Source organism: Ambystoma mexicanum, chromosome 14 (assembly GCF_040938575.1).
Source record: "Ambystoma mexicanum isolate Mex_15411 chromosome 14, UKY_AmexF1_1, whole genome shotgun sequence".
NCBI lineage: Eukaryota > Metazoa > Chordata > Amphibia > Caudata > Ambystomatidae > Ambystoma > Ambystoma mexicanum.
The window spans coordinates 513,732,639-513,746,490 of record NC_090940.1 but is presented as its reverse complement, the minus strand read 5'-3'; the positions used below and the strand labels follow the sequence as shown (position 1 = coordinate 513,746,490).

General features: G+C 47.7%; 1 protein-coding gene across 2 annotated transcripts in view; it reads right to left on the bottom strand.

The window, feature by feature from the left end:
- MOK (MOK protein kinase) overlaps positions 1–13,852 on the bottom strand; it is a 1,335,855-nt gene that overhangs the window by 463,590 nt on the left and 858,413 nt on the right. For both annotated transcript variants that reach the window (XM_069637748.1, XM_069637749.1), the window contains one exon: positions 8,115–8,293. In XM_069637748.1, coding sequence (XP_069493849.1) covers positions 8,115–8,293 — 179 coding nt within the window. The remainder of the gene's footprint in view (positions 1–8,114; positions 8,294–13,852) is intronic.

The following is a 13,852-nucleotide window of genomic DNA, read 5'->3' as shown; positions in this document are numbered from 1 at the left end:
TTTCTTGGTCAGAGTCTTCTCTTTCTTCATAAATTGAAGAAAGACCAGGGTATTCTGATCTCTGAAATGGAGTAAAGCCCATCTCTAGGGCTGAAGGAGCCAAACTCGTCGTTATTGGACGAGAAAATGTCGAAGTCGTCGACACCGATGTAACCGGCCTCGAAGGCGCCGAAAATGGCGTCGAAAAAACTGGAAGGGGCCTCGAAGAATTCGAGAGGCCGGGATCCTACTCGAGGGCATCGACGACAGTCTCGGCGTCGTGCCGGAGGCCCTTGAAAACACCGTTGGCTGTGGAGCCTTGGTCCTCTCTTTCATCAGCGTCGATGTCGACGATGGCGTCGAGTCGATCGACCGATGCGTCGAGGAACCCTTCGACAATGGCGTCGATGGCGCCGACCCGTGCGTCGAGGGAATCTTCGACAACGGCGTCGAAAGAACCCTCGACGATGGCGTCGAAAACGGTGCCTTCTTACCCGATGGCTCATGGCGCTCTCGTGTGGAATGTTTCGGTGGGTGCTGCGATTCGCGGCGTTTTGAATTTTTGGGTTTTTCCCCCGGGGCATCACCCTCAGCTGTCTTCGAGGGGGTCGAGGCCGCGTTCTCGAAGACGCTTAACATTTTCTTTCTGAATTCCTCCCACTCTGTTTGAGAACTGTGTTTGGTGGGACAGGAAACTCTTTCTGGGGACACCGAAGACGAGGAATGGGACCTTCGACGTCTCTTTTTTGAGTGTCTAGATCTCGACGAATGGTGGGAGCTGCTTTGAGATCTAGAATGGGAGTGTTTTCGACGGCGAGGAGACGAATGCCTCGACTCGGCCGACAAAACCTCTCTCGAGCTTCCCCTTTCGCTCCTTCAGGGCTTTCGCCGTCATGGACATGCAGTCCTCACACTCCGAACAATGGTGCTCGGACCCCAAGCACCATAAACAGACCCTGTGTGGATCCGTTATTGAAATTTTTTTACCTCAGTCTCGACATTTCTTGAAGTCGGATCGCGGCGTCGTCGGTTCTGATGAAGAAGCCATCAAGAACGATAAGGAATATTCGTCGAAATAGATTTAGATAAACCTGACTGAACTGAGCAACGACGTTCCGAGGCCCCACGAAGCGGAAAAAGGAAACTGAGCAACGGACGCAGCGCGTGTCTATTTATGGGCATGGTGACGTCGATGCCAATACGGTGGCCGTCGAGGGACATCGACTCGGCGGACATCGACGCGCAGCGCCCTCTACAGAGAAAAAATTTCCAAGACCAGAAAGCTGGAAACGTATATCAAAGATAAGGAATACGTCGGAGGACACAATCCCTTCGAAGTGCCAGGTCTTTGTTGAACAGCCATGGAAAGAGGTGTGACCCCTGGGGAGCACCAGAAGTAGAGAGAGATAGAAGAGAGGAAGGACACCAGTTCGACCTGAGAGTGTCGGTCAGTGAGAAAGGAGGTCAGCTAGGCCAGGGCATGGTTGACTGTGTCGAAAGCAGAAGAAAGATTGCGGAGAATGAGAACAGAAGGAAGGTTCGAATCAAAGTTAGAGAGCAGGTCTTCACGGATGTTCAGCAGAGCAGTTTCCATGCTTCTGGCTGCTCTGAAGCCAGACTGATGCTCATGGAGACAACCAACCAACAGATTCAGTATGAAGGTTAAGCTGTGAGATGGCCAGCTTTTCCAAGAGTTTGCCCAGGAAAGGAGTGATAGAGATCGGCAATAGTTAGCCAGAGAGGAAGGATCGGCAAGGGGCTTCTTTAAGAGGGGGTGCACAAGGGAGTTCTTCAGGGGTTAGGGGGAAGGTTCCAGTGGCAAAAGAGCGATTGCAGAAATCGGCCAAGGATGGAGTTATGGTGCGAATGTGGTCCTTGATGGTTCTGGAAGAACAGGGAAGAACCTATTTTGACGGGAATTTCATAGATAGGACTTGTCTGGAAATTTCCACAGGGAATGGAAGAGAACGGAGGAGGAGAGGTGGCCACAAGAAGGCCAGGAGTGAAGGAGGAGGAAGAAGAGACGGTGGACAGGAAGTCCTGAGTTTTAGTGATGAAATGAGAAGCCAAGGCTATAGAGTGCCTGAGAGGGAACAGGAGAGGTAGAGACTGCAGCAGGATTGGCCAGCAGTTGTTAGATGCCGCAGAGACGCAGGCTTGTATGTGAGCTCTCTTCTTGGCGAGGACAGAGAATCTGTACTTCCTTTGGAGCGGGCAGCAGGTTAGGGGGTGCATCTGATGCCCTCCACTTCCTTCTCCGCCACCCTGCACTTGCGTTTAAGGGTGACGAGGTCCGAGTCATACCAGGAGTTGCACTTGGATTTAGGCTTCTAGCTGACCCACATGACAGGGGCAAGTACATCAAGAGTGTCAGAGATAGAAAGATGAAGTTTGGAAAGGGCTGTTTCAGGGTGTGAGTCAGCCAGAGGTGCAGAAGGAGGCGGGAAAGTAGTGGGGAAAGCCTCTACTGACACACTTTCATGGGTCGAAGCCCGAGAAGGTAGGTGGCAGTGCTGCAGTTGGATTGGCCTGAGGGGTAGCGAGGGAGAGATGGAAGGAAAGGAAAATGAGATCACTCCAGGAGAGAGGAGTGGTGAGAGGGTTGGAAAAGGGGAGGTCTGAGGAGATCAGAACATCGAGAGTGTGCCCTGCAGAGTGAGTCAGGCCAGAGAGAAGAATAGAGTGAGAGGGAGTTGCAGAGGTTGCGAAAGAGTCCTGCAGAAGGACAAGAAGCATCCAAGTGGATGTTAAAGTCTCTGAGGAGAAGCTGAGAGGTAGAGGTGAGGAAGGAGGAGAAGAGATCCACCCACTAAGAGGGGAAGGAGGCTACCTGGCCGGGCGGCTGGTAGACAGTGGCCTCAGTGAGAGAAAGGCCAGGAGAGAGAGAGTGAGAGAAAGAGAGAGCCTGCAGATTAGGCATTTAAAGGAGGAGTAGTCCTGCATAGGAATGATAGAAGCATTGATCCACTCCGGGAAGATCAAAGCTACACCCCCACCTGCACAGTTGGTTCAGGGCACAGAGAGGATCTTGTAGCCATCAGGAAGGAGAGTGTCAAAGCTCATGACAGAGCTGGCTGTGAACCACGTCTCGGTCGGACCGAGAACATCCAGATCGAGTTCTTCCAGGAGACGGCAGATGTCAGAGGAGTGTTTGACAGCTAAGCAAGAGTTGAGAGCAGCCATGTGGAGCAGTTTGAAGGACTTCCGTGAAGTGGTACAGGTCAGAGGTACGCCCTGCGGAAGGGTGTTCGAGGATGGACAGAGAAGGAAGGAGGAGAGGGCAAGGTAGCCAAGGAGGAGGAGGTGGGTACCAGAGGGGTGGCGGAGAAAGGTGTAACGCTCACCTGATTCCCGCAGAGGCGCCGGTCTTGACTGGGTGAATGCCGTATCTTCAAAGGTGATGTGTAACACACGGTTGGCTCTTTGGGCTGGACCTCTGTGCACTGTATGTCTGACTCGAAGAATAAGATGTCTGCAGATAGAAAATATGGGATTAATGAACTGGGGTTATTGGGTGCCTCTCTCCTCTTCCCTTTCTCTTCTCCTGTAGAACCCCAAAGGTTAACGCCCTCACCTTAGGTAAGTGAATGCCGAGCTCTCCATCTGCCTCGGGGCAGGGTGCCGTAACCAGTTTCTTCACTGGATAAGGGTGCAGGCCTCTTGACCTCAGAGGACTGCTGTCCATCGTTAACTGCACGAACGGTAAGTTCTGGGCACTTCAAATGTCTTAAAAGTCTTTTGTAATGATATCTCTTGTTTTGCAGGGTTCCGGCGATGGCGGATGGCGGGCTGATGAGAGTCGAGGATCGAACCCGCGTGAGGAATAGAAGCGCCTGGAAGCACGTAAGTAAGCGCTTGAAGCCTGCTTCACGATGCGCACTAACTGTCCCTTTTATCTTGCAGGTACAAGTTCGGAGCTTTAGAGAAGCTGAAGGGTGCTGGAATACCCACTGGATTCGGCGTGGGAAGGAGTAATGGCACGTGAGTAATAAAGTTGCCCAATGTCTTTAAACGCACCTTCTTTTGTCTTTCAGATGCGGGATGCAGCGCCGAAGGCCTCCGGAGCGTGCGAAGAGCTGGTAAGCTTTTGTCTTTCAGATGCCGGAATGCAGCGCGAGGCGTTGGTGACAGCCGATGGACCAGGTAAGAGATGCGCTGCCACTGAAGACCGTAGTGCTAACCTGTTCTTTCTTTGTCTTTACAGGTGCTGCTGAAGACTGGATTCCAGGATGGTAAGCCTTTGTTCCCTTAGGCCCAGGATCAGAAGCAGAATACACGATGAGCGTTCTGCTGCAGAGAATGCAGAATAACGCAAAGCAAGATTCATCCATCGGGTGTGGTTTAAATAGCCTCCTGTAGTGCTTAGGTGTCTCCTTCCACAGCCACGCCTAGGTAAGAAAAGAGTTCCTGCTTTCCAGAAGAGTTCCAGTGTTCTGAACCTAGGGAGTGGCTCCTGCCCCACCCAACAGGAAAAGTAGTCCCAAACAGAAGAGGATCAGGGGTTCAACTGGCAGGTAAGTAAGCAGCATGGTCTGCTGCAGGTAAGTCCACCCAAGCATTATGAGCCCGGCGCTTCCAGCGCTGGGACTGGGCATCTTTATGAGCCTGGTGCCACTGGCGCCAGGACAGGGTCCAAAAGGTCCCAATTGGGACTGGCTGGCACTCGGAACCGGGGTTATGGGTCTGCTTCCAAGGGAGTCGGGCAAGTCCTGATCTTTTGGAAGCAGAGATCATGACAAAAGGTGGCAAAAGGGTGACTGGAGAAGCAGCCGAGGCAGCCGTAGAGGTGGCAGAGGATGCAGGAGGCAGAGGAGCCAGAGAGGGGAAAGAAGCGACAGCAGGAGAAGAAAGGAAGTTCATAAGGCGCGGGAGGCACCTGTCTAAAAGGAGGAGGTTGGCCTGAGGAGCTTGGACCAAGACGGTGCTGTTTAGGTAAACATTAATGATGGTCTGGGAGGAGTGGAAGGGGGCCAGGAGGGCCTCCCATTGGATGCCACCATTAAAGGGTGAAGAGGAAAAAGGAGAGCGAACACAGTCCATATGGGGGGGTCGATCGGCGTGGAGAGGGAACGATAAAGAGGATATCGGTAAGGGTCTGTCTGGTGGAAGCACTGGTGTAGGTATGAGCGATAGGGAGGCCTGGGTTGGAGAAAAGGATATCCCTTTTGAACTTCTTCCTACCAGATTTAGTGAGAAGGATAGGATAGTCGATAAAACAGCAGTTAGAGAAGATAGGAAAGTCAGAGGGCAGACTGTGCGGGTGGAGAGCGGAGGGGTGGTGAACCAGGGAGCAGGAGAGGGGGGAAACAGTAGGATGCGGAGCGCACACAGCGGACAGAACAATGCCCGAAAATCAGATGCAATATATAGACAAAGTCAGTTGCTGACAGAACCTAGAAGTAAAGAATGGACACAGCAGGAATGCAGGCAATACAATGTAAGCAAGCAACCATGGAGAAAGAAAACGCCAAAAACAGAATAGAAGTGTGTGGCTGTGTGTAGTTACACAGAGCATGAGAGCAGCCTGGAGGTGCCTGGAGTCCTGAACGGAGTCGGTTTGCTGTTTTCACTGCTATTTTGAAGTTGGAGGCATGTCCAGTATAAAACCAGCACCCAGCACGGTATGTGTGCGGTGTGCAGCTGTGTGCAGTTCCACAGCTTCTACTGCTACACTGCTCTTGATGGACCACGAACCTTGTCACTGCTTGTTACTACCCGCCTAGCTCACCAGCATGAAGTAAATCTTGCGCTGCCTGCGTTTCTTCCACATTTATTTGCACAGATCTACTAACCCGTGTCAAGGACTGTCTACGAACCCCCACCATTCATTAGTATCACGGCTCTCTCCTTTCCTCTTCCAATCTATCCAATCTATCACCTGGCATTTGCCTACCACTTGTTCACCACTGTCTTCTGTTGTCCTCAGTGTGATCTGCCCACGGAAGAGTGATCCGGAAGCTTACTGAAAGTCACAGAGGGGCCCTAAGTCGAATTGAAGCGAGAGACTATGTCTGAGATGAGTGTGACGGCTGTCACCGCCGCTGACGTCAGTATGAGCACAACCACAATCATACATGCTCCCTCTGAGCCATTGGGGTTATACTAAGTCTTTTGTCTTTCCACGTCGCCTTGTTTTCATGGCCCCCTGCCTGATAAAAAAGTAGTTTGTGTTGACGGTGCATTGTGCACTTTGATCCCTTCGGATGAGGGATGCCAGGAATCTATCCTTAGCACACTTTTGAAGGTTGTAACTCCATTGAGGATTCACTCCCCAAGGACTATCCCGCAACACCAGGAGGGCAGTGCGTGCTTGCCCCCAATGTACTGTTAAACTGGCAAAATCTTCTACAAAGCAACAAGGGTTGGCAACTACGTTAGCCACTAAACCTTAGACTGCTTTTTTTCTTCCGATCATCAATCCAGCCAAGTCAAAGGTGGTGACTACCAATCCTGCTTGCACTCATGAAAAGGATGCTATGGTCACGCTAAACAAAGAGCTTACAGTGCAACTTTCTTTGTCATTCTCTTGTCTTGGCTCTAAAATCATAGCTATAGTAGTAAATGCCCTAACGCATAGCTTGGAGTCCGACGACCACATAGTGGATTCGGGGGCGCAACAACAACGTACTGTGCAGATTGATGAACCCTTGCTTGCATTAAATCAAAAGACTCCTCCCCGGATAACAACATCTAGTACAGCAGACTTGCCTGACCGAATGTGTCCCCATCCAGTGACCCTTTTTCGATGAAATGCTCTCCCTCCACTGGCATCCAATGACGGTCTAGCTAATCTGGACTTGGACATTAGTACAGCAAGTGCCTCAACTGAAACTATGTTTAACACTCTGGAAAATATGTCTACTGTCCTCTGGACTAAGTGCGAGTCCATGGAGAACAAGCTGTGCACTTTTGATGACCAATTGACTAAGAATAGCGTCTCACTGGCGTCTTTCAATAGTCAGCTTGTTGCTCAGTCAGCATATCTGGAAGAAGTTTGCTCTTTGGTCCAGAATTCCAGCTTACTACTGGATCCTCCCTGAGCCAAACGCCCCACGTCGGCCTACTTGCCTCCTGTTGCGCAAAAGTCTGCCAACTCTAACCCCGACCACGCAATTGGGGAACGTCATATCGCCATTGGAAGAAAAAGGTGGAAAACCCAAGGCCAGGCTCTAATGTAGGAACCTCTAGCCACAAAGAAGAAAAGAATGAGGAAGGCACTTGGGTGCACTAATCAAACTGCAACCAAAGCCTTGACCTTTGGTCCTCCCCCAACCGTATCATCTTTCTTTGGTCTCAAGCTCCCGAATACCTTAACCCAGCCCCCATTAACAAACTGTGCAGTAAATGACAAGGAAATCGAGGAAGTTTGGTCAGAACCCGCTGAACCTATAAATACTGCTGTGCTCCCCACAACTTTGGTGGCTGGCTCGACTAGTGGAGCCTGTGACGCAGGCAGAAAGACTAACTAAATACTGCAGGCTGGGACTGGAGTGGGCGAGTAAGATATATTCTGCTTAGTTTCAGGATGATGAATGGCGCTATGCCATCTGACTCACCACCTCAGTTCACGCATGTGGGTCATGAATCCAGTACTATCCTGGATTATACCCAACCCATTCTTCCCAAGCCCAAGGGCACGAATAACCCACTGGACGAATACCTGATGTGAAATTAAAGGTGTCCAGGTGCAGTGCAAAGGCCTTGAAGAGTAATCCTGCACTTATGTTTTGTTTCTTCCATCTTCTGTCACTGTTTAATAGGGCAACTAATCCCATATTATTTTTTGTATCCTTTGCATTGCTTCCCCTTAGACTTTCATCCAATCCCTTCTGGGAAGACAGTAAATGTCTTGAACCTGACCTATTGGTGTTTAATTGTTCTAATATTCCCCAACTGTGACAGCAGTTAAACAAAATACAAACAATGGCACTGTATTATTCTCTTGTCTGCATTTGTCACCTCTAGTATGCATAGATGTTTGTAGATTATCTCCCAGTTATTACTGCTGCTAACTGTGCATTGACCTCATTCATGGTTATACTAATAGCATTCTAATGTAGATCTGTAAGCAGTGGCTTTGACAGGATACAAATGAATACGTAAATAAAAATGTGTACGATTTTCCTCTACTACACCTTGTGATTTCAAAGAAGACACAACCAGCACTCCACATGTCCATTTTGTAGTTGTAGTATCCATCCGTGAGAAGGCACTCAGGGGCTCGGTACCACCGTGTTGAAATATATTCTGTGTATGGCTGCTTTGAGTACACACTTCGACAAGACCCAAAGTCTCCTAGTTTTAGAACATCATGCTGCAATATAAAAAAAAAAAATTGCTTTTGACATGGTCAACAGTATTTTTGTTACTCAGTGTTCATGTTACAGAGCATATGCTTTTCGATAGTCTTAAATTATCCACCTTCACAGTCCTTTGAACGTTCCATCTAGAGGCCATTTCAAATTCAAGTCTGAATGTATTATGGTTAATGCGATAAATGACAAATAGCCTTCCGACCTACAGTCGTGAATCTACAGATATAACATGTCTAGGGAACTGAGCTCTGCAAAAACCTGGCTCATCTCTTGTGAAAGATTTAATAAAGCCTTTTCAGCTGATGTTTTGCAGTCCACGCCTCTATCCTTTGAAAGCCCACACCCAGCATCACAGAGCTTTGCCTAAACATATATTTGCAAAAAGCACACCTCATGACCTGTGTTGCACAAACATATTGCCATGTCATTCTCCCATTATCCACTATATCTTTTTCCTCACCTGCATCTCTCACTTCCCTCCTAAGTGAAGTGCATTTCAAATACCCAATAGATGCCACGGTGTTCACACCAACCAAACTGAAAAAGTAACTGAACGTAGTGACTAACGTACTCCTAGTCCAGAGTCCCCTTTCCTGTATACTTATGGGGCATTCCATCCATCGGGACATAACCGGAGTGCTTTTTTTTTTATAGCACAAAAAGCAGTTTGTCCATTTTTTATTTTTATGCATGGGCGAGGGCATGTGTGGCTTCAGCTCCACCTTCCTGTGCCCTGCCACGTGCCTCGGCCTTCAGTCATTTTCAGTTGCTTATGTCGGTGACCACTTGTAACTAAAGTATATTTTTACAGAGGAAGGCAGCAGGTAGGCGTATGGAGGAAAGGGGACCCTGGACTAGGAGTACGTTAGTCAGTACAGTGAGTAACTTTTTCTTACTCCTATGTCGAGTCCCATTTTCTCAATTCTTATGGGAGATTTGCAAGCACTGCAACAGAATTACTGGGATGGACTATCTCTCACCCGATTTAAAAAGATTTATGAGAACTGCTTTACCAAACTAAGCATTAGCCCAAGAACTGTGGTTAAGACCGTAGTGTTTGCAGAAAGCTGATGGTGAGGCCCAAGCGGCTGCCTTAGTTATGGACTCACAGGGGAAATTGTATTGTTTTGTATTGTTTATTCATTTATATAGCGCTCCAAACCCTGAGGTATCTGGGCGCAGTACATGTTATAAGTTACAGGCATTATACAAAAATTACAGCATTTACAAGATAATTTACAGTAGAAGTTTGTGAGCAAAAAGCAGATATTATACATAGAATTACAGCATTTACAAGGTAATTTCCAGTAAGGGTTTGTGAGCGAAGAGCAATGACAATTTAAGATCAGGGAAACACGACTAAGAAGGGCAACCGAAAGGTGGCGAAGTACTAAAAGCAAGCTTGCTGGCCCAGCTAGTGAGCAAGTCATCTTCAGTGGTCAAGGGATCTCACTTTGAAAGGCCACTGCCTTTGCCCGAACTAGATGGGCATGAAGACATTTGGGTGAAGGTAGACCCTGAACTGAATGAGCTTCCACAATGCAGGAGACTATCCATCTTGAGATGGCACTTTAAGATGTCTGAGCTCCTTTATTTCAGTTCCCAAACGTAATATATAGATTAAACTTGTTTGTCCTAACAAGGGAGAATTTGAGCGCCCCCCGTATGTCCAGGTTATGGAGAATCCATTCTGCATCCGAAAATGGATTAGGTAAGAACACTGGTAAAGCAATGGTTTGGTGAAGTTGATCTGAAACTCTTTCATCACTTTAGGCAAAAGACAGGGATGAGTCTGTAGGATCGCTTTATCCCTATGGAAGGTTGTGACCGGTTCTTCAGCCCAAAGTGCTTCTAATTCGCTAACTCTTCTTGCTGAACTGATGGCGACCAGAAAAGAAACTTTCCAGGAAAGTAATTTAATGTCAATGATGGCCATGGGCTCAAATGTTTGCATTAAGCACCACATGAAGATCCCATTGAACACAAGGGGTTTTAATCAGCTGGTAAAGATGGGGGAGACCATCAAAATGGCATTTCAAAACAGGATTCGACAGGGAGAAAGTACAGGAGTCTGAACTTAAATATGATCCAAGGGCCGAAACAGCAGTCCTGCAGGAATATATTTGGATCCCTGTGGCTGCAAATTCTGAGATAAATGAAAGAAGTTGATCCAAGGAAGATGAAAGGGGATTGATAGCATTTTTCAAACACCAGGAACAAAAACAGAGCCATTTCCTTTTATACTTGACTTGCACATAGATGGTTGTTGCACCGCTTGCATGATGCAAAGATTCTCATGAGAAAGGCCAAGGTGATCATTATTTGGTAGAGGAAGACGTACTGGGGAAGGATCGAAAGACTCCAGGTCTGATAACCAGAACCTGGCAGGCCACTATGGTACTATGAACACCTGTTTCCTTGAATTTGGATCAGTGGTAGAGGAAACACCAATGCTGTCATGTAATCCCAACATACCTCCAGAGCATCTCCCAGAGGGTCTGAGCCAAGTTCCTCTCTTGAGACGTACAAGGGATTTTTTTTGTTGCCAATTGTTGAAAACTGGTCGACCTTGGGAAGCTTACATTTGGGAAAAATCTGATTGAGGACTTTGCTGTTTAGTTCCCATTCGTCCATTCGTCGTTTGCCATTGCGCAGCGATTGAAGGAGTCCACTGCTGAATCTTCCATTCCCGGAATATGATTATGTGGCCTTTTTCCTCTCTGGATTGACCATTTCCACATCTGTACCGCCAGCAGCATTGGGGAGTAAGATCAGTTTCCTCCCTGCTTGACAACGTAAACCATTGATACTGCATGGTCTGTTTGAATGTGTACTATTTCTATTTGTTATTTATATATCCCCTCACACCCAATGGCCTCAGAGCGTTACAAGACTCACAAGCAGAGACAGAGAAAAACGAATATGCATGAACTGCATTAATCTTTGCCCTTGTCAAATAGAAAGGTCTTCAGGCATTTCTTAAACTGGACTAGAGATGAAATAATTTTCATCGAAGGCGCTAATGCATTCCATAACAGAGAAGCTCAGACATCAAAGCTGGTACCGCCAAACCTTTTCAAAGCGAACCAAGGACATTCCGAAATGTCATCCTTATAGGAGCGCAGAGTTCATCTGATATATGCCCTCTAAACGCGCGTGCTAAAATGACAAGGAGCATGCCTAACAGACACGTGTACACAAGGGTAAGGGCTTTATGCCGCACTCTCTGCTCTTCTGGGAGCAAATGTAGCTTTCGGCATGCCTCAGAGACATGAGTTCCCCTCCTAAGGCCACAAACTGCTCGTACAGCTCCATTCTGGATCACTTTCAGTTTTTTTAATGTTTGACTAAGATAAACCAACCAAAAGGCTGTTGCAGTAATCAAGTTTTGCATCAATAGTGGAAGAGGCCAGTAAGGCCCTATTCTTATCAGACAAATAGGGACGAATCTGCCACAACAATCTGATCGTGTGCAAGCAGGACATACTAAGATGAGCCACATGTTTATTAAAAGTTAGTTGGGAGTCCAAATGAACTCCCAGCATTGTCACATGTTGAACAACAGATGTAATATTGACAGTAATCATGAATTTACTATATTGAGGATCCCTTTCCTTCCATCTAGACCCGGTTCCGATAATAAGCAGTTCAGTTTTCTTATTCTTTAAAGCTAGAGAATTTAGCGCCATTGATGACTGAATTGCTAGATAGACCTGGTTGACCGTGCCTGCACCCTGATGGTAATCCCCAGAAAGTTCAAAGAGGATCTGGGTGTCATCAGCATAATTTGCCAATTGCACAGTATAAGGAAGGTATGGTATCAAAGCATGACAGACACACGTGATCACAGTTCAAGGGTGTTTATTAAACTGTAAAATGGGTGAGATAAACACCTAATCTAAACCTATATCTAAGATGGGAGCAAGCTACGACCATCAAATAATATTAATACAGTCCTAGTAAAGTCTAGTCAAATAAAAAGGGCCTATACTAAAAAACCTATTGTCAATCCTTAGCGCTATATTACAAAATAGTGTGGGGGTAATGTTTCACAAGAAAAGAAAGAAGTGTTCAAAAATGATAAGTCAGGATGTTATGGCTGGGGTCTCCCTTCCCCAGGTTTTCCCACTAGACAAGGCGGGACTTTTGAGCACAGCACACTCCTGGGTTTCTCTGGCACAAGCTTACAGTTCCTTTTCCTTCTGCGTTCAAGTATCTTCTCATGCAAAGTCTCTTACTTTAGAGATCCTGATATGCCAAAACAACAAAACAAACAGTTCCTTCTGATAACCTTCACCTTGGGTGATTATTCTTCACCCTAGGATCCCCCTGAGCCGGGCTCCAATCCTTCTTGTCAGCCTTAGCCTTTCAAGGTACCTGCCAATTTAAACAGAGGCTTCCGAAGGGCAATAACGTCTCACCAGGCAACTCTGTTATTCTATGGCAAATGCGTGCTTCACAATATCACTGTTTGTACGGCGTTCCCCTCAGCTGCGTGCAAACGTCAGTTTCACAATTCCCTCAGTCGGGTTCACACTTTCCACAGTTCACAATTTCCACAACGTGTCAAGGATTTTCGATTGTACAAGGGGTTTGGCTTGACCCTTGTATGACCACCTTGACACCTCACACCGGCCTTCCCTATGGCCTCTTGGTACTCCAAGTTTCACTATCTTTCAGTTCAATACTTTCCTTGTTCAGGAGAGGGGTAGAAGCCAGAGACCTTCGATTGAGTACTCACGTGGCGCCAGACCACTCTATCTCTAGTAACAAGTTCGTTCACAAAAGACCTCTGTCTCTTAATCTTTTTAATGTTGCCACTGCAACCTTGAGTCTAACACAGTCCGGCCCACTATCAGGTTCTTCCGACTCACTGGCTGTGCTGAACTCATTGGCGTTTATTTTGCCACTGGAGTCAAGGACGGCACTACAATGGCAACTGCCTCTCCCCGCCCTGGTTATCAGTGCGGGAGGGTTCCATGTACCCTTCGCCAGCTGCAATTCCCAGTCTTATGTTTCTTTTGTCTGAGGCTTCGCATGTCTGGGTTGAAAAGGGCAAAGGCAACTGTCTCCTTGACGTCCTTTCAGGGTTCACTGCCTTTCTCCTCCGTTTGAACTGCCGTCCTGGAATAGCTGCTTCCTCATGCGTTCAGCCTTGCTCAGAGTGTGCTCTTGTGCTGTGCCTTTTTTACCAGTAGGGAAGGGAAAGGGCAGATAGGTGTGTGTAGTTGTCAGCAATTGCGTGACTCTGCCTGACCCTTGTGCTGGGACATGTCAGGTAAACGTCTCTGGTATTAGTCCGTTGTTGCTCACAGTGTGGGAAAGTGTTCATGTTGGAAAAGGGGGGGTAGAGTTTCTGTATCCTACTGGGCAGGATGGGGATAAGGTGTCAAAAGGAAGGGCATACCACGTCTCACCCTTCTGTGTACCACTTCCACTCCACAATGTCCCCCCATCCAGGTGATCCTCCCGCACTGGTCCACCCCCAGGAACTGGATCCAATAGCGATGGCCGTGTCCTGGCCACCTGGATGACAGATCCCCGGGGACTAACAGGTG